The sequence below is a fragment of the Eleginops maclovinus genome, chromosome 18, assembly GCF_036324505.1.
Source record: "Eleginops maclovinus isolate JMC-PN-2008 ecotype Puerto Natales chromosome 18, JC_Emac_rtc_rv5, whole genome shotgun sequence".
NCBI classification, from domain to species: domain Eukaryota; kingdom Metazoa; phylum Chordata; class Actinopteri; order Perciformes; family Eleginopidae; genus Eleginops; species Eleginops maclovinus.
In genome coordinates this window covers 6,349,701-6,370,550 of record NC_086366.1, presented here as the reverse complement: position 1 = coordinate 6,370,550, position 20,850 = coordinate 6,349,701, and the positions used below count along the sequence as shown (strand labels likewise).

At 39.8% G+C, this 20,850-nt stretch overlaps 4 protein-coding genes across 4 annotated transcripts; all 4 read right to left on the bottom strand.

Moving 5' to 3' along the window:
• Window positions 1-229: 229 nt before the first annotated feature.
• On the bottom strand, window positions 230-1,399 carry foxg1c (forkhead box G1c). The gene has a single exon (XM_063907852.1). The coding sequence runs from the start codon at window positions 1,394-1,396 to the stop codon at window positions 230-232; it is 1,167 nt and encodes a 388-aa protein (XP_063763922.1). The 5' UTR covers window positions 1,397-1,399.
• A 7,564-nt stretch (window positions 1,400-8,963) lies between these two features.
• Window positions 8,964-12,011, bottom strand: pglyrp5 (peptidoglycan recognition protein 5). The gene is made up of 4 exons (XM_063906400.1): window positions 11,853-12,011; window positions 10,889-11,084; window positions 10,304-10,422; window positions 8,964-9,240 (listed from the first exon to the last, which is right to left on the bottom strand). Exons 1-4 carry the CDS (start codon window positions 11,863-11,865, stop codon window positions 9,068-9,070), a joined length of 501 nt encoding a protein of 166 aa, XP_063762470.1. The 5' UTR covers window positions 11,866-12,011; the 3' UTR covers window positions 8,964-9,067.
• Window positions 12,012-14,222: 2,211 nt separating this feature from the next.
• On the bottom strand, window positions 14,223-16,377 carry polr2i (RNA polymerase II subunit I). Its single transcript, XM_063907248.1, has 6 exons — window positions 16,182-16,377; window positions 15,994-16,048; window positions 15,360-15,433; window positions 15,100-15,174; window positions 14,669-14,720; window positions 14,223-14,503 (listed from the first exon to the last, which is right to left on the bottom strand). The coding sequence occupies exons 1-6, from the start codon at window positions 16,241-16,243 to the stop codon at window positions 14,441-14,443; spliced, it is 381 nt and encodes a 126-aa protein (XP_063763318.1). The 5' UTR covers window positions 16,244-16,377; the 3' UTR covers window positions 14,223-14,440.
• A 646-nt stretch (window positions 16,378-17,023) lies between these two features.
• Window positions 17,024-18,609, bottom strand: LOC134880437 (complement C1q and tumor necrosis factor-related protein 9B-like). The gene is made up of 2 exons (XM_063907377.1): window positions 18,575-18,609; window positions 17,024-17,418 (listed from the first exon to the last, which is right to left on the bottom strand). Exons 1-2 carry the CDS (start codon window positions 18,606-18,608, stop codon window positions 17,024-17,026), a joined length of 429 nt encoding a protein of 142 aa, XP_063763447.1. The 5' UTR covers window position 18,609.
• Between the last annotated feature and the right edge of the window lie 2,241 nt (window positions 18,610-20,850).

The following is a 20,850-nucleotide window of genomic DNA, read 5'->3' as shown; positions in this document are numbered from 1 at the left end:
TTCGAAATCTTCCTCACCTCACTGTTTGTCAGATATTTTTTGTATTCATTTGACACAGATTGCACAACACACAATACAGGTCAGTGCAAAACATTTCCAATTCAGTTCACCTATATTTGACACAGCGATTATCTCATTAAAATCCAGTCTTCAGGCCCTCTGTCAAATGGGCCTTTTCCCTTTCAGTCCCAACTCTACGGGAATATTTTGAATCTTTAATGATTTGACTCTATTTTTCTATATTCCAAGACACATTGGCGCTTGAACTGACTTGGGGGCAGTAGTTTGGAAAGTCATTGCAGAATCCTCCCAGCTCTGACTGGCCGCTCTTGGATAAAAACTGCCCGGGAGAACAAGTCTTGGCCGAGGTGCACTCTTCTTGGCACGGATTGAACGCCGCGGTGCAGGGGATCTGGTGAGAGTAAAAGTAGCTGGCTTGTCCCGAGATCATGTTAAAAGAGTAGGGGTCCGACAGAGGCAGGGTGCACGCGGGGATGGACGTTGAGAAAGCAGTGCAAGCGGTGCCAATCTGATGGCGTCGGGATTGCGCGCAACTGAGTCCGATGTAAGACATCTCCTGGTGCGTCTGCAGGAACCGATCTGCCTCCGCGGCACTAGACGCACTCAGTCGCTGGGAAACCATGGAGGTGGCGTGGTTTGGAAACCGCGGTGTCAGGTAAGTCCCCGTGCCAAGGTGGGTGCGCACTGGTGTTTGGAGAGGAATAAACGGTGGCCAGTAAAACGAACCAGCTGCGGCTAAAGTCACACTGGTGGCGGTGCTGGAGGACATCAGGCGACCTCCTCCTCCTCTTTTTAACGCAAGCTTGGTCCTGGATCCAGCCGTGGCTCTGCGCCGGAGCTTCCCAGATGTGCCACCAATAAACACGTCTTCGCTGCAGGGGTCCAGCATCCAGTAGTTGCCTTTTCCCGGGTCATCATAGTGGCGCGGCACTTTAACGAAACACTTGTTCAGGCTCAGGTTGTGCCGGATAGAGTTTTGCCAACCCTGTCTGTTCTGTCTGTAATAAGGGAAGTTTTCCATGATGAACTCGTAGATGCCGTTCAGAGTGAGCCGTCGCTCTGGGCTCTGACGGATCGCCATCATGATGAGTGCGTTGTAACTGAAAGGAGGTTTCTCAGGTTTAATGCTTTCTTCTTCTCCTCCTTTCTTCCGAGTCCCCTCTCTTTTTCCACTCGCCGGTTTGTTTTCTGTTTTACCGGTGCTCTCACTGTCAAAGTTTTTATCTTTGGTGGGTTTCTCCTGAGGTTTCTGCGACGCAGAAGGAGTCTCCTGCTCATCCATCACCCCCTCTCGTCTCAACAGCAGGCTGCTGATGCTGAATGAGGATTTGTGGAAAAATCGCTCAGAAGTTTTCAAGTCCTCCATCTCTGTCATAAAATCCTCAAAGACTTCCAGTGGTGAGAGCACAGCGACTCACTGAACTCTGATGCAAAGTGGTGAGGAGCCGAAAGACGAACAGAGAACAAATGCGCATGATCAGGAGCCTGTAACAGAAAGTATTTCAAAGTGACACAAGTGGTACATTCAACAGCCTCTTATTTCCGGGGTTGGGAGGGATACTTAGAAACATGTAATCTGAGTATCACAATATAAAAGTAACCTGATTACCTTCTGTTTCATTTTGATTACCTCAATAGGTAATTAGATGCAAACATCCAAGAGAGAATAGATATCAATAAGATGTTTTTTAATGAGGTGTAGTAAGACAACCGAACAGTGTGACCTTAGAAAAGAAACAATTCTAGATATTTATAAAGATCTAAAATGTGTCCTCTGCTCAGAGTTTTATTTACATGAAAACCTGCCTTTCATTGAGCAGATTTAGGCTGTAGTCTACACACCAACAATGGAACACATGAGCAAGTACTGCAGTTTAAAAAAAATAAAATCTCAGCACACGAAAAATGTTCCGTTTAATTTAATACACACGGTTTAAATCTAAAATCCCTGTGTTCCCTCCAGTTGGAATTTCTCTCCCACACACTCTATCCCCTGCCTGAAACACCTCCATTGGACTCCTTTGTTTACTTACGGAACATAGTGACATCACTTTGGAACACTTCTATTGTACATAATAGGCTAAACGGTGGGACATCTCTAAGCTGTGGACCAATCATTACAGAGCCGGCCAGCTAACCAATCAGAGCAGACTGGGCTCTGGTTTCAGACAGAGGGTGAAAAGAGGTGCTGCAGCACAGGCAGTATGAGAACAATAAAGAGCTTTTTGAACATTAAAGCATGGAGACATGTCACAGTAGAGACCAAAAATACAAATATGACCCTGAACATGAGCAGAATAGGGCCTCTTTAATCCAATAAAGAGAAACAATCCCTTTATATAATAAATAGATAATAATAATTGAGTTTAAAGAGGCATTTGAAGACAGGATTAAATGTTGTCAATCTGTGTGACTGATCGGTGAACTCTCGGGTTCACTAATAACACTTCCGGGACTCATGAAACTCAAAACTACACAACCCTTTCCCTCGGGGCTGGCCTCATCGCGCCCTTTTACTTTTTTTCTTCTCTCTGTGTACCTTCTCTGAAACCATGATTTGGCAAAATGCCTTTCAAAGATGTGCAGCCCAAAAGGATCTTTTAAGAAGTGAAACGCACTACACAGAAGCATGTTGGGTAATATTTGTGAATACTGCAGAGTAATTCACCTTATTACTAAACTTATCATCAGACATTACTTCTCAACATAAAATTCTGTTTTTAGCAGAGGTGGGAGAAGTATACAGATCCAAAGTAAAAGTAATAAAACCACAGAAGGGCACAATTTCACATAACTGTATTAGGTTAGTTGAAAGCAATAATATTAGGTTTGAATAAAAAACATTAGGTTCACCTTAATATTATTTATTTTATTTAACCTAACACAGTTATGTGAAATATGTTGGCATAATACACTTTCAGGGAAGCCTGCATGCATCAGGGCAATACCTAACTTAAAACAGATTTAATGTAATCCCCTGTTATGATGGTTGATTTAAAGTTCATATCCCAGACATCAGACACAAGGAAGTGCACATTTAATCTGTCACCATTACACATTTTCTTTAGTTTATTTGATACGGCTTTTCCTCCATAATCCCTGCGTTGCACAAGTGAACACTTGTTAGGAATGTTTCAGACTCTACAGACAGCACACCTTGTTTTCTTAATGCCTGTAATCCCCTGATTTATTTTTCTTTGTTTAATATTTGATTTAATGTCTCGTGTTGTTTACAGTGAGACATTTTCTCGTACAATTATGAAACAGACTGACTGCCAACCGTGACAGTTGTTCAAATGTATAATCCCCGAACATCACCAAGCGCTCCGGTCCCAGCTGTGTGGATCACTTTTTAGTGTCCCCTGGTTAGTGTTGTGTTTTGAGCTTTATGCAGCATTTTGTATTTGCAGTGAGTTTTAGTAAATGCTGTGCATGTGTTGGTGAGTTTGTGAGGGTGTTTCCTCATTTGCATGTTTAGGTGAATTTGTGTTTTTATATTTGCATTGTTTTTGAAGCTGCATTGTATTTCTCCTAATGGAAATGTTTTAGGTGGTCTACACTTGCACCTATAGACCGCTATACAATTGCATTTAAACACAGCTGTATCAAAGACAATTTGTAGGCCTCACATAAGTAAAACATCTTTGTAATATTGCAGATAATATAGCAATTATTTCCAAAAGATTTGAAGCATAAGTAGTCCATGTGAGAGTTGAGTTTACTGCCTTTTAACAACTTCTAGCAAAGTTAACTAAAAGGCCTGCCATGTTATACTGCAACTAAAACGAAGCCTCACTAATTAAAAGAATGTCAAATTAAAAAAAGGTGTGTCAATGTTCATTTAAGTGTATGGATTTATAGGTAACTTTTGAATTATAGTTGTTTAATTTATTATAATATAAGTCATTGTGTGCAAAGGATTTCTTTTTTTTAAATTTTTTAAGATGAATCACATATTTTTTGCACAGCTAAAGCCTGTACTGAGGGCTCCCTCTGTCTGTCAAGCTGAACTTTATATCCAGTGGTGGAAAGTAACTGAGTACATTAACTCAGTTACTGTACCTGAGGACAATTTTGAAGTACTTTACTTATTTCCACACACAAAAAAATGCTGGTTAAATATAGGACAGAACACGCGCTGGGTTAGAATAACTATAGCTGGTTGGGTCAAACAAACACCAGACTTTTCTCCCGCTAAGTTTTCGTCCAAAATAAATATATATTAATATAAAAATAAAGTGAAGGAACAGCAGGCTGAGCGGTCTATGAAATGAGACGGTCTGGCCGATGGAGGACTTCCTGTTTGTGTCTCCCTGCTGGTCTGGAGCACTTAGTTGAGAAGGTGAGGGCAATGGTCATTTATTTGTCGGAAATAAAGGATTTTCAGGTTTTCATCCTGAAAAAATCTTTATGAATTCCTGCACATTTTCTTTTCTTCTTATTATAGTTGATAAAATAAATGTAGCTGCAGGGAAATAAGGACCCTTATTTATACAATACAATATTTAAGGGAACACCATACAATATACAATGTTCAATGTATTGTTTCATGTTTTCCCTTCCACACAATTTTGGTGAAATGATGTATAAATTCAATCAAAATGATCCAATTAATTGTAATAAAAGACATTAGTTATATTAACACATGATCTTAAGTCGTGATCAAACTTTGTGGAAGTGTGTTTGTACTACAGGCTGGTCCCGTGGTGCAGAGGCAGCTTGCTGTTGGAGAGAGCCAGAAAAACACCAGCAACACAGACAGGACGTCAGACAGACGGAGAGACACACAGATTTATTAAAGAGGAACTAATTTATAACCCATAATCAGTTATTTACAATCTACAGATGAAAGTAAATTGTTAGTAAATTGGCCCCTCATTGAGAAACTACAGCATTAAACGCTTTTTATGCATTTGTTTTAATATGATACTGTATAAAAGTGCTTTTATGCATACTGAGAACTTTATCTTGGGATTATTGTGTACTTCTACTTTTTCCAATTCAGGAATTTTACTTTAGTATTTTAACAACATAGTATTTGTGCTTCTATTCAAGTAAAGGATCCATGTTCTCATACTTTATACCTATATAGCTACTTTAAAGTTATGGATTTAATTCCAAATATATACTCAGGTTTTTACGAACAGTAAAGGCGAGATACTTAAAGACTGTTCTAATCAGGGTGCTTTGATTGTTTGAAAAATAAAATGTTCAATGAACATGTTTACTTTAGGTTTACGATTAAATAAACGGCAGTCTTATTCTTCAGACGTTAAATAGTCACCTTTAAGTGTACATTTCCCTTTAAATGGACACGTCCCATTTCCTTTCTATCAGACGTCACGACCTCTTATATGTTTATCACTGGAGATGTTTCAAACCCCAAACATTTAGACTCTCCTGACCTCTGACCCCGGACCCAGGCTCACCTTGAAGCAGTTTCTGAACTTCTTGGAGACGAAGAACAGGGTGATGCAGGAGTTAATGGTCGCCATGTTGATGCTGAAGTAGTCGAGCACCAACAGGAAGCTGCAACCACAGAGAACATCAGAAGAGAAGATAGAAGAGTTTTTAATCAGATTTCTTTCATGTATTCTCTTGGAGATTGTATTCATAACTATCCACATAAGAAATATCTGGTATTTTTATGAATTTTCTCATAATTTCCTTAAAATATTCACAAACTTTGGGACATTTTCAACTTTTTTGCTGGTATTTTATTTTACTTTATTTACATATTTTAGGATATTTTCCTGCATTCACTACTGCTGTTTCAGATTGTTCTTATTTAACCCCCTTTATACACTGATTTCTTATATATTTCCCTAATCATTTTCAGACTTTTCTCTTATGTTTATTTACAATATTTTCCAGTTTTTTGTCTCAGTTATTTTCTACACATTTTACTGATGTATTTTTTAACCATATTTTGCTTAGAATCTTTGGACATTTTCAGATTCATTTAAGATATTATTCAGTAATTTTTTTCACATTTTTAAAACATATTTTACTTATGTTTTCTATATTTTTCTTACATTTTCTTGTCACATATTTTTTATATCTTGTTGCCATTTATATTTTATCTAATTAATTTGAAATGTATTTAATCACATAAATTAATTCATTAAAAGCCTTTGCACTGTATAATACAGTATACGTGTGTGTGTGTGTGTGTGTGTGTGTGTGTGTGTGTGTGTGTGTGTGTGTGTGTGTGTACATGTACGTGTACGTGTACGTGTATGTGTACGTGTACGTGTACATACCTGTTTGAGATATGTACGATCATCAGGCTTCCTTCTGGTGCCACAGGATCTCGCAGGTCATCAGTCCGTAGAAAAGGAAGGCATGAAACCCCAAGAGCCACCAGTCCTTCGCATCTCTATAGAACTGCAACACACAGAAACACACTGAAACCAGAGCCATGCTTGCTCTGATTGGTTAGCTGCCCGGCTCTGTTGTGAGTGGTCTTAAATTTGTGAATTATTTTCATGCATTTTTGGGGGTAATTTTGAGACTTTATTCACATATTTTAGGAAATTTTTCACAGAAATCTGTATTTTACTGCTTTTTAGGATGAGGTGTTCGATGGCAGCTTTCTCTCGTGCACGTGTTTCAGCTTATTGTGATTTGGTTTTGCTTTCTCCAGCAGGGTCGGGGGTTTGATGGCGGTTTCCTGGAGCCGATTTGGTTGTTGAGGCGGGTCGGTAGGACAGAGGTCTGAAAGGCCTGATGAGACGGTTCTTCGGGGTCCAAAGGCGGCGATGAACGTCAAACATGAGGCGAGCAGCAATAAGAAAAACGTGACGGGCATGGAGGGGAAATCCGGAAGCGTCTTTGTTTCCAGAACCCTTTTCTGAATCCATCTTTACAATTCCAGAAAACCTACTTGAACCTGCTGCCAATTCCTTAACCCAGTGTAGATCTAGGGCAAACTTTAAAGAAACTTATTTAAATTTCTCTGTCTATACATTTTTTTCTAGTCTTTGAATTCAACTTGTTAGATTTATTCCAAATCTAGGGCAGATTTAAGGAGTTTACAGAACTTTAAGAACTTTTTTTAGCTTTTAAACAAACTCTAGAATAAATGTAATAAAATAAGTAAACAGACTCAGTCATGGAGATGGAGACACAGCGGCTCGAACATGGGCTCGGACATGGACCTGGTCCGAGTCCGAGTCTTCTGTCCGTGTCTCCATGTCCGATGTCTCCATTGCCGAGTCAGAGTCGAGTCTGTGTCTCTGTTCAGGAGTCCATGGCACTTTTCTCGTTTCCCGAGCCCTTGTCCGGGTCTCGGTGTTTGTGTCTTCTTGTCCGGGTCTCTGTGTCCGGGTCTCTGGGTCTGGGTCTCTGTGTCCAGGTCTCTGGTCCAAGTCTGTGTCCGGGTCTCTGTGTCCGTGTCTGCCTCGCAGTCCGAGTCTCTGTGTCCGTGTCTCAGTGACCGTGTCCGAGTCTCCTTGTGAGTCCGTGTCCTGACTCGTTGACTGGTCCGAGTGCGTGTCCGACTCTGTGTGGCAGAGTCTGTGACCGAGTCTCTGTGTCCGGATCTCCATGTCCGATGTCTCCATTGCCAAGTCCGTGTCTCTATTCACGAGTCCGTGGCACTTTTCTCGTTGCCCGAGCCCTTGTCCAGGTCTCCGTGTTTCTGTCTTCGTGTCCGGGTCCCCTCGTCCGGGTCTCTGGTCCGAGTCCGTGTCTCTGTGTCCGTGTCTCTGTGTCTGACTCGCAGTCCGAGTCTACGGTTCCGGGTGTCATTGTGAGTCTGTGTCCCAACTCATTGACTGGTCCGAGTGCGCGTCCGAGTCTCTGTGACAGAGTCTGTGACCGAGTCCATGACAGAGTCTCGGTGTCCAGGTCTCCATGTCCGAATCCGGGGCGAGTCTCCGTTACCAAGTCTGTGTCTGAGTCTCCGTGTCCGAGTTCTTCACCGAGTCCGTGACTCGCCCTCCGACTCCAAGTATTTGTCCGGATCTCCGGGTCCAGGTCCGTGTCCGAGTCTCTGCGTCCGAGGCTATGTCAGGGTCCATGACCGAGTCCCCTTGTCCAAGTCTCTATGTCCGAGTCTCCATGTCTCAGTGTGTTTATTTATCTTATTTATTTTTATTTATTTCTTAAATGGAGAAACGTTTCTAAATTTGCTAATCATCCCAAAATGTTATCATATTAGTCTCCACTAATAAAGTCTAAAACAGTGTTCCCTCTATAAAAGCCCTGCTGGTTAATAATGCTCATAATAATGAGTAATTTAGAGGAACAAACAAGTAAACTGAACGCAGATACAGCGGCAGGAAACAGTGTCAGCTGCTGCTGGTTTCCAGCCTCAACAGGACACTTTATTGAACGCTTTGAAGAGAACAGATCAGATTCAGATTGGTTCTGCAGGGTTAATGCTTTGCCTTTGGGTTCTGGTCCTGTCTCTAGTGTACATGAATAAGCAATATTAAAAAGTGACTTTTTAAAAATTGACCATATCAAACAGATTGAGGTACTTTTCAATTAAATATTATTGCACACAAAGAGAAAAGTGTAAAATTACAACTGGGGTCTATTTTTCAGTTACTGTATATGTTGTTTTTGAACTTGTTTTAATTTGTTTCACATTTGTTGTTTTATATTAATGTTTAAATGTTTCTTATTCTTACATTTAGTGTTCATATTTTACATACTTAATTCAAATCCGTTGTTGTTTTATTTTTATATGTACTTTATAATATAGTAATTTCATATACATGATTCTGAAATGGGCCTTTAGGCATAAGCAGCATTTTTATGTTTGGTACTTTAAGTATAATTTGATGCCAATACCTTTGTACTTAACTTAAGTAACATTTTGAATGGAGGACTTTTAAATTGACTATGGTTTATTTGACTTAATTAAAGATCTGAGTACTTCTTCCACCTCTGCCTATTTCAGATGATTAAACAAAAAAAGTACAGAGAAAAAGTAAGAGTTAATGTTTTATTTGAATCATCAAGTTTATAGCATTAACAAGGTCTGTTTGAAGCCAGGGAACTGATTTGCCCTTAAAACCTTTGAAAAAAAAAAGCTTTATGTGCTCCTCAGTTGTTGTAGCACAGCGTGAAGCTTCCCTCCGGGACATTCAGTGTCTCCCACATCTCTGTGTCCAATCAGGACGAACTGTGGCTTTATGAAGCCCTGAGACACTCCGGACTGCAGCAGCTGCTTGACTGAAGAAATCGCTTCAGAGCTCGGTGATTCATCTGAAATATAAAAACATTGTTCAAAATCAATTCTTTCTGAAGATTCTATGTCCTCCTCAGTAAGCATAGTGTCGAGGAAGCAGTGGGGAGCGGCTGCTCCGAAGAAGGAGGCGTTCATTTCTGGGGTAATTTCATCTTTGAGTGATGTTGATACGGTGTTAACAATGTGAACTTCAAACAAGCCAAACCATTGTCGGTTGTGGTGCATTTAATTGAATTGTATTTATTCTAATTGTAGTTAGTATCTTTTTATTTATTTAAATTGTAATATACATTTTTTTTTACTTTAGTTTACTCTAATTTGTATTTATTTATTCCTTTTTAATTCTTATTTCATTCAGTCCTGAGTTTGTTGGCTTTTATTGGTATTAATGTTTTTTTTAATCATGTGCATTTTAACAATATGTGGCACATGTGAAGAGGTGGTATTGTTATTTTGGTTTGTGAAGCACTTTACCTTTTGTGTATTAAAAGTGCTATAAAAAAATAATTAAAATTGAACATTTTCTGTTCTTGAACAACTGCGACGACCCTGCGTCCCTGTTGTCCCTGTAATGGTGTCTGTCCCTTTAATGATTGTTCCCTTTCTTTCATTAGCGCTGATTGAAGACACCTGGCTGAGCAGTTAAAGGCCGGAGCCAGAGTCTTGCCAGGTCTCTCTTTTGGCTGAAGGACTCTGCGGAGAGCAGCCTCGTTCATGCTTAGGTTCCCTTTTGTTTTGGTTCGGCATGCAACACCCTGCATCATACCATGTTCACACATCTACACTACTGATCTTACTGACTAACACACCTCATGCTGGTAGGTCTTTGATTTGTTTGCTATAATAAATATATTTTCTTATAACTTTGTCCTTGCCACCGTTTTTTGTTGTGGCCAAGAGCCGGGCCATGACACAACATAATAAGTCCCTTTAATGACCAATGGTGAATTATGTCTATTTCCTTGATTTTTTCCCAAAACATGTTCTCCTTTCATAATGGGAAAAGACAGCACTCACTGACCCGTGAGAACCTTCTGCTGTTGTTGCACAATGGATGAAAAGATTAAGAGAGACACCTACTTGTAAAGTTTCCCATGAAGGCAACTCCAAGTGAGTCATGATTGTTGCCTTTGGCATGAGCACCAACTGCACCCCAGCCACGGCCCTCAAACACCGCCCCGTCTGCTGCCACAAGGAAACTGAAACACACACAAACCAAGGTTACAGAAGACATATCATGTTCATTTTCAGGTACATATACTCCCACTGGAGGGAACACAGGGATTTTAGCCTATGCAGACCATTTACATGCACTAAAACCTAAATAACACACTACAGGAGAGAGAAAAACCCCCAAAACATAATAGGGCCTCTTTTTTTCCACATTCCAAATGTCCTCCATTAGTTTCACATTGTGAACACTGTATAAACATCACTCAAAGATTAAATGAGCCGGCCTCGGCCGTGGCGTAACTGGCTGGGGCACCTGCACCGCACGCCGGCGACCCGGGTTCGATTCCCGACCCGTGGTCCTTTCCGGATCCCACCCCGACTCTCTCTCCCACTTTCCTGTCACTCTCCACTGTCCTATCCGATTAAAGGCAAAAAGCCCCCAGAAAATAACCTAAAAAAAAAAAAAAGATGAAATGAGCCCAGACTACTCACTTGTACCCGATGTCATCGAACTCTCTCGCCGTCATGTGGTCCCTCTGAATGCTGGCGACGCGGCTCACACACTCGCTGTGGCTGCGGCACTTTGGGTTGGCGGTGTGGTGGATAATCACTCTCTGAGCGGAGGACACCTTCTGCGCCACCTTCTTCGGAGCAGCCGCTCCCCACTGCTTCCTCGACACTATGTTCACTGAGGAGATACAATAAAAACATTGATCAAAATAAATCCTTTTTGAAAATGTCATCAGCAGCAGGTTGGGAGGGTCACTTTTGAAATGCTTTCCATGACAATAATTAGTTACCTGTAAAAAATGCCATCAATCTGAGGATCAAAATTTGAAAGTAATGTAATCTGTTTACTTTCTTTTGGATCACCTCAATATGAAATGCAATGCAGATAAATGCAAGAGAAAATACATATCATTAAGATGTTTTTTACTGAAGTATATTACATAGGACCTTAGAAAAGAAGAACCCAAGATACTTAACATCAAAAATGTGTCCTCTGCTCAGAGATTTTATGGAAAACCTGCCTTTCATTAAGCAGATTCAGACAGTAACCTATACACCAAAAATGAAGCACATGTGCACATACTGTACTACAGTTTTTAAAAAGTCTGAGCTGACAGAAAATGCTCCGTATTAGTTGAATAAAATCACACACTATTTTATGAACATATAGGTTCACCTGCTGCATTAAAAACAGAACAAATGAAAGAAAGTGAAAACCATGAAGCAGATTCAGGCAGTAGGAGTATAGATTCACAGTTAAAGTATTAGCCTACAGAACAGAGCAGTTTACAGAGAAGAAATACAATCTGATCCCTTTTCAACAAACACTATATGTGCTCTTTTTGTTTTTTGCTAACATTTTAACCCTGCTAGTAATCCACAGTTTTTAGAAATGTAATCTGATGGAGTCTCCCAGTGTAGTATGCAGTGTGAGGATGCTGGTTACCTGTGGTTGCCATCTCTCAGTCAATTGATTCAGCTCTCTGTGCATCTGCCTTATATTGAGTCGCTCTCAGAAGGCGTGGTCCCGGGGAAATACACCTTCCTTGTTTCTTGTTGTTTAATGCCAATACCAATGTTAAATTCCACCAACTAATCTGACAGGATAATAGTCTAAAGTTGCCAAACAGGTCTTTGGGAATATACGTGTTTGGATTCAAAAGAGGAAGTTGATTTAGCACCCTCAATATCTTACATGGTGACATACATAGGGACACTTCCTTTCCCACAAATGTGGTTTGCATTAAAATGTGTTTTAAGTCAGAGGAGTTTTGAGGGGAAATCAGCAGTGTCTGTTTTGCAATATCAGGCATTATGCTTATTAATAAAATGCACATCAAGCAGAATGAAACAACGTATGGTTTTTGCATCGTTTCACTTGAGCATTTCCATTTCAGGCTACTTTATGCTTCTACTCCACTACATTTATTTAACCCTTTTTGTATATAAAAACACACTTATGCTTATATGATGCACATTTTTTGGGGCGGTGGTGGCAAAGTCTAAAGGGACTCGGAAGGTCACCAGTTCAAGTGCCCGAAAGACCAAGTGCTACCGAGGTGTCCCTGAGCAATGTTCACACTGCTCCTAACACTAGGATGGGTCAAATGCAGAATGTAAATTTCCCCTCTGTGGGATGATTAGGGGTATGTTAATATTCAAAGTCTCATGTGATAAAAACAGGAACATGTTCTTCTTTAATTCTTTAATAAAGTCTTTTGAAAGAGCCATTCTACTGCTTTTACTTTTGATACTTGTACATTTTGCTGATAACACAGATCATTGTGCAGAATGAGTACTTGTTCACTACATTTACATTTGGATTCTAACACTGTTGGACTTTTTAGTTTGAACTTCACTTTGAAAGGAGTATTTAAAGAACAAAAGTGGAAATTTACTTTGGTCCCAAAATACAAGATGAATCAAAGATGGACTCCTATCTTGGAAGTCATAATGGACAATTCTCTCTCGTTAAGCCCTACATTCAACAAGTGGTAAAATTGCAACATTTATGTCGTTGCGGGACTCTGATGAAGTGGTTTGCATAAATCCCTCTTCTGCATGCCTACACTTGTTTAATCCGTTCTAATACGGGGCACTGAGATTCATTACAAACTGTAAAACCTGTGAAAGCACCATTGGCCCTTGGGTTGTATGGTCTTATCTGACCACCCATACACTTTATAAGGTTATTCTTGATGCTCTTCCACCTTATTTGCCGATTTACATCTGTTGTGAAAGTGCAAGAACCCATCGGCTTCGTTCTGAGAATTTTTTTTCACTAACTTTCCTTTAAGTCCACACTGTGCGGGGGCAAAGGGCGTTCAGTTCTGCTGAACCAGCTGCGACATACCTGAAACTCAGATTTAATAGATTCAAAGTGCTTCTTAAAGGCTGAGGATGACTAAATAAAATAAATTCCCAGTCTGAATCATTGGCGGCTGTTGAAAAACACTTTAGGTAGGGCTGTGGAAGATGGTGACCTTGCAATAGGGGTTCAGTGGTAGGCCTATGCTCCCCGGAAGAAAATCTTGAAAAATAACCCCCTTAAATTATGACTTCTAGTTATGTGTGTGTGTGGGGGTGTGTTTGCTTCGGACAGACGTGTTCACTTTGTTCTGACGGCAGAGACCGTCCACTGACACACCGAGACTGAATCAGCCGAAACGCTTAAGACTAAGTTTACAGGTTTTAAAACATTTCTCCCAGCAAAGTTTTCAGAAGTCAAAAATGCACTCTGGATGTTGGTACCTGAAAACACTCGCTACACGGGGCAGAAATCCTGCAGCAGAAGCTCCTCACAAAGCAAGTATTCTCACTGCCTTGGGTGCTGAATTTGTCGCCCTTAGGCCATCAGATCTGAGGACGCTGATTGGCTCAATTTATGTTTTGCTCGTATATTTTTCGGGTAGCAACGGTCAGCGATTGGTTGGCTGCTACACTTGCTGGGGCGCTCAGAGAGGGTAATGAAACAAACTGTAATAATGGCTCTGATTTTAATCAGACTATGTCAATATATAAAATAATGACAATCATTTTTAGTAAACATTATTGTCATTAAAACACATAAATTCAGATGACAATGACTTACATTTTATCTTAATACTACAAAACAATAATTTGAAAAAAACTTTCCACAGGGGGAAGAGGGGGCGGGGGGGGGGGGGGGGGGGGGCTAGAGCCCTGTATTGACCAGCCGCCACTGGTCTGAGTACTTCTTCTACCTGTTCACTGTGCATGCTACCAGAAGCAGTGGTGTTTCTGCTGTTGTGAATATTCGTTACTCGTTTTGAATAAAAACTCAAGAGATATTAGAAACAATTGATTCTTTTAATCTAACAAAACACACCTGAATGAAAACTGTTATATAAAAAATACCTATTAATACAATATATTCACATGATGGAAACTAAAAAGACAAAAAAAAAGGATGGTTTCAGGATATACAAACACCAGCAGTTGTGGAAGAGTTAAAAAAACTCTGTTGCAGATTTACTGTAGATAAAATGTTAGACCTCTTCATCATCTTCCGCTTTACTCCGTCCATCTGTGTCCACAGTGAGGAGCTGTGCACACGTAGTACAGTCTCATAGCGTCCTGTCAGGCGAAACACAATGTATGAGAGCTCTTTCAATTCAATACCAAACTAAAAATGTGTAGACAACAGGATTAAGGTCTTCCTAAATAAACGTATCCTCCACAAACAATCTTAAGACTACAAGTCATGCATTATGTTATATATTCATTAACAAGCATCATTACCTCAGCCTTCATACTGTGAGACTGGAAGAACACTGCCTCCTTGTGACCACACCTGGGGAGAGACATGGAGACAGCACAACATTAAAAACTCCTATTACACAGCTTAGTTGAAAACTCAATTCTGATTGGTCAATTTGCGAAGAAGCTCTGATCAATTTTCAGAAAGAAGTTTGGTCAATTAAATGTCAACTGTCGACAACAAACAATAGTTTTCCTCCATCAGAAAACACCATGGAATACTTTTTGATTATATATTTGTGGAGAGCATAAACTGTGGATTCAGGGCAAAAAAAGAACAAGAGAACAAGAGAAGGAAAGAGGTTGAAAGATGCCGTTCCAGCTGCTGGTACACATTGGACCGGACTACCAACAATTATTAAAGAATAATTATTTAATGCCAAAAAGAATAAGCAAGGTTGAGTTATGATTACTTTGGACAGGGGTGGTCCTCTGTCCTGGGTAGTGTTGGATCCTGAGAAATATCAGCGATGATTTGTGTCAGCTCACTGGAGAAAGACGGAAGCAAGACGCTAGATTAGTTACCAACAATTAGCCTTCAAGTGACTGACATTACACATGAATGATGATGAGACTACTTAACACCCAACATTAGCCTCCTTTAGCTTAGCGGTGGTGACGTGAAGTCATGTAGTTCCTTTATTGCCTAACATTATTACTATCCGTTACTTACTCAACTTCGTGGGTGATCTTGTTGACGTAGATGCAGCTGTTGTCCGCCTCTTGTTGGTAGTCACAGTTCCTGCACTGATAGATTTAAAATTAAAATAAAAACAGGGTGTTAGGCGACTAATTCATTCATTTTTTTGCTACTGTGTATTTCTACTCCACAAGTCAGAGGTAAATCGTGTACTGATACTCCACTACATTTGTGTAGAAGCTTTAGTTACTTTGTAGATATAGATTAATGATAAACAATATGATCAACAACTTAAGATACACCTGGATTGAAATCACAAGCTACCCTGCAGTATATAAAGTAATTGAAATTAGTTCCACCTTTTCCAGCTTGATAAACACAACAATACATCAATAACTACAAACAAAACATACAACATATGTGATTCAGAAACGGACCAATCGGCTTAATGAGTACTTCTGGTACTTTCAGTATATTAAGATGCTAATACTTGTGTATTTTTACTTATGTAACAGTACACTCTGGTACTTCTACTTTTACTTAATTACCAGATCTGAGTACTTCTACCACCCCTCTTTATGTTGCAAGGAGCCTGGGACTTGTTCATAGGACAATAACACCTTTGAATTGATAGTCTCAACCATTCCTATATGAAGCACATACTTACCGCATAGAGTAGGATCCGGTTCTCTTTGTCCTCTTTAGGGTACAACATGTTGTTACTGTAAAACAGAGTCAGTTTACACATCAATAAGCAGCGTTATCTTTTTATTAACACACCGTTGGGTTAACATGCGTTTAGCTTCAGCTAGCTACTGTAACTTATATCTAACTCCTATTCAGCCACAAACTCACCATTCTTGACAAAACCGGATTCCAACAAACCCCGGCTCGTATGTCCCAGTTTCCATATCCATGGTGAAAACTTTAGGTTGAAGATAAACACGATAGATAATAAATGTGATTTTGCTTCACTTCTGCTATCGATGCTAAGGCTATTCCCACTCGTTTGAAAACAGACCGTCTGCGCATGCGTGAACAACCCAACGAATTGGTGCATTACCGCCGCCTACTGGACTGGAGGGTGGAGCAGTAGATACACAAACACAAAGTTATTTCTATAATTCTTGTTGCTCTTATGATCCTTTTCGAACAAGCTGAATATTTTTGTATGATGGTTTGACCTAAAGAACTTGGATCCAAATGATGTATGATCCAAAGTTGTAGAAGAGAGGATGCGTGTGTACAAATGTGCAAAACAAACAAACCAAAACTAAAACAAACTTTAATTTATTAGTTGTTCAAATGTAAAAACTGCTGGCTATACATCAGATTTATGTTGATTTATATTTTTTATCAATAATCTGAATCTGCAATCATGTCAGACACCTGTAGTGGAGTAAAGAACAATATCTGCCATTGTGATGTACTAGTTTAATGTAGCATAACATGGAAATACACAGGTACAGCATCCTCAAAAGTAAGCTTTACCAAACTTAAGTAAATGAGTTACATTCTACAACTGCATACTGGATCATATTCTAATTGGTATTAAATGAAAAACAAAAACAGTTTGAGTTAGGCATTGACGTTTTTTTATTGAAAGCACAAGGTCACATTCATAACATTCAAGTTACAAACTTCATCCTCTAATAAAAGACGGAAGTTGCACTGACCAGACTTTATTAATGCTTTGATTAACCCAAACGAAAACCTGTAAACACAGTGTCGTTATCTTCAGTGGCAAATATATCGTTTGTGCCCTGCCCGAACAGATGCACCCACACCTTGTCGTACCTAGACAGTTTGATCATGCTGCTCATGCTGGCCACCTGGCTGCACTTATCAGGCAGAGAGGTTTGGTACAGAGACACTACTTTCTCTCCATTCTTGTATATAGCACACTGTCCACGCCCATACACAGACACATGCACGGTGAAGTGGTAGAAGCCGTCCTCAGGGCACACGAAGGTCCCTATGTCGGGACTGTAGCCCCCTCCCTCGTTGATCAGCACCTCGGCAAACTTCAGGACTCCATCGTGACACGGGTAGCTGTCCTCCACTCTCAGCTTGGCAGTGAAGGCCACAGTGCCTAGAGAGTGTGCCACGTAATGATAATTAGTGTATTCATGCAACAAAAGCAACACAATCTTGGAAATGTGCATTCATTGTCAGGTCAATACATATTCATTTTAAATTTGCATTTTCAAACCATTCAGTTATTTAGTGGAACAGTATGGCTTTAAAAGGACATATTCTGCTCATTTTCAGGTTCATATTTGTATCTTGTGCCTTTTCTGTGACATACTTTGATGTTCAAAAAGGTCTTTATTTTTCTCATACTGCCTGTGCTGCAGCACCTCTTTTCACCCTCTGTCAGAAACCAGAACCCAATCTGCTCTGATTGGTGAGCTGGCCATCTCTGTTGTGATTGGTCAACTGCTTAGAGATGTACCACCCCATAGCCTATCAGATACAATATGTTGGTGCGCTAGCCAATAGAAGTGCAAGTGCTCCATAGTGATGTCACTATGTTCCGCAAGTAAACTAAGAAGTCTAATTGAAGCGTTTCTGGCAGGGGGCGAGTGTGTGTTAGAGAAACTCCCTCTGGATTGGGATTTTAGCCTTTGCAGACCATTTACATGCACACAAACGTATACAACACACTACAGGAGAGGGAAAACCCTAAAAGCAGAATAGGGCCTCTTTAAAATATACCATTCTCTGTAATGATGCACATACACCAAAGAACCCAGCAGGGGGCGCCGCTACCTTTTTTTAATTGACCTGCTGAAAAATCAAAGGTTTGTCCGACTCTCTTAACGAACCCATGCATCATGTTCACATTTTGCACGTGTTTGGGTCAAATTCGTCCAGAACAATATTTGGGCTCTCAATATTTTATATTTTACTCTGTATTCTAATATTTTGTTTTAGCATTTCAGCATGTGTCTCTCCTTTCGCTCTGCCACCTCTTCCTTAGTGCATGTCCTGTTTGTGCATGTGTGTGTGTGTGTGTGTGTGTGTGTGTGTGTGTGTGTGTGTGTGTGTGTGTGTGTGTGTGTGTGTGTGTGTGTGTGTGTGTGTGTGTGTGTTTCTGGTTATTGTAAAATTACACTCTCTAGGGATTAATAAAAGTTTATCTTTACAGGAAATAAATTGAGAGTTTAAGGTTGAAAAAAATATCATTGTACTATTTTTCTTTCAGAGAACATTTTAAACGGGTTTACATGATGTTGTTGTTTTACCTGATGGAGTGACGTTGTCTCCCCTTCGAGCCATGACTAAAACTTCTGCCGATGTTGGTATAGTTTCAACTGTAAAAAATAATATCATTAATTTTGCTTTCTGAAAGCTGACACTTTGTAGACCTGTGAAAAAAACTGGGATTACGTGACGTGGTTTGGAGAGTAATGGATCAGGATACAAAAAAAGTATTCCCTTAGAGCAAGTGGACACCTGATTTAGTTAACAAACATACTCTTCTGTTGTCTTGCATCATAACATTATATTGTGTTTTACAGTTAACTAGTAGTTTCAATGAGTTACATTTTTAAAGTAACTCTTCCAAACCTTACTGATAAATTACATCACGAAAAATAAAGAGAAAGACCTTCTAGCAGTCATTTACATTTATCTCTGTTCATCTAACTTTCACTGTATTTCTCAAATCAATGCAAAACTAAAACATAACACCAATATACAAATTATTTGAAAATCCTCTATATTTTCTGTTTCTTGTGCAAATTGTATAAAATCAATCCATCTGGAGCAAAGAGCTTCTTACCAGTTGCTGCCTTAGAAGAGAATGTGGCAAATGCAACAAGAAGCTGTTCATCTGGTTCCAGGGGCAACTGGTTCTTTTGGCTTGAAGGCTTTTTTTCATGGCAATTAGAATAGACAGGGACAGCTCACCAGGATAACAATGGCAAGAATTGATTTCTTGTAAATGTTTGTTTTTTTAAATGAAGGATCATTATTGCCAGGATTGTTCTTCCAATTCAATGATGTTCATATCAGAATCAGATGGGTGTTACAGCTGCAAAGGTACAATGCAAAAGACTTACACATTCTGTTAATGTTAATGACATCTGTCCATATGAATTAAGAAAAATGGCAAAAAAATACCCCACTAAATTATCTCTATAGTTCTGGTTGCTTTTAAGATCCTTTTCTAACAGGCTGAATACTTTGTATGATGGTTTGACCGAAAGAACTTTGATCCAAATGTAACTTTATTTCCCCTAAATTCAGAAGTGAAATCAGAATCAGAAATATAGATTTTTTTTTTTTTACATGAAATTTGGATATACCAGATATAGCAAATTCATCAAAAACAATAAAATCAAATATGTGCAGCATTGTCATGGAATGTGGAAAGCTGTAGATAAGAGACGCTGTTCATTTGGTCCCGGGTGCAACCGGTTCTTTTAGCTTGAAGGCTTTTTTCATGGCAATTAGAATAGATAGGGACAGCTCACTAGGATAACAATGGCAAGAATTGACTTCTTGTAAATGTTTGTTTTTTTAAATGAAGGATCATTATTGCCAGGATTGTTCTTCCAATTCAAGGATATTCCAATCAGAATCAGAAAATCTTTTATCTTCTCTCTTGTCCCCCTTTCTTTACTCCAGGTAATCAACAGCTGATCAATACCTGCTGGTGCTGTGACTGACTGCTGATTGGACCCCCTCACCCTCAGCTAGCCTATCAGCAGCCAGAGCCAGTCATAAAGGAGGCGATCCAGGAAGCTCTCAGACCTGGGCCTGCTGCTGACTCCAGAGCCTCTCTGAACTTTCTACTATTTGTTGATTGTGCTGTGAATCTTGCTAGATCTAGTGTCTGATTATTGTGAAATGTGAGTGAGGTGGGAGGTTGAGGACTTAGGTATGTTTTGGGTGCGGTCTACATTTCACCACGTAGGTAAAACTTTAGACACAGATTATTAGACTGTTGCCACGCCTATATTGCTTTTGTTCCCTAGACCCTTTTTGGGGATGTAACACACTGTTTAGTACACCCAGACAAACACCAATCCGAGCAGCCCCAGGGATTTCTAGAAGGAGAAGACATTTGAGGTATTTCTTGTAGCGATGTTTGTGGAGATGATGAAGAAGTCTCCGGAGACACCAGCTTGTATATAATAAGGTTTATTACAACAGCATAGTATCATACACCAACACGGACAATACGAGGTTCCCAGAGCTAATTGTGGAAGTCCCCCCGAACTGTCTTTGTGCATACAATTTATAGAAGAAAATGTGTGTCCGTGTCCAAAGTTTGTGTTCTCACAGGAGGTAATCAATGACATGTGTCCGTTCATATGGGACCCCTAACGTATTTCGGAGGTTGTTATACAACATCCGATTGCCCACCATATGGCTCCTGAACGACATCTTCTCTGCGCTCTCCATGACCTCAGAGAGTAACTAACTGTATGTATGAACAGATTTAATATACCACACATTACACAAAGGTCACAAATGTATAGTAAAAACGTAAATTAGCCTTACAAAAGGGGTG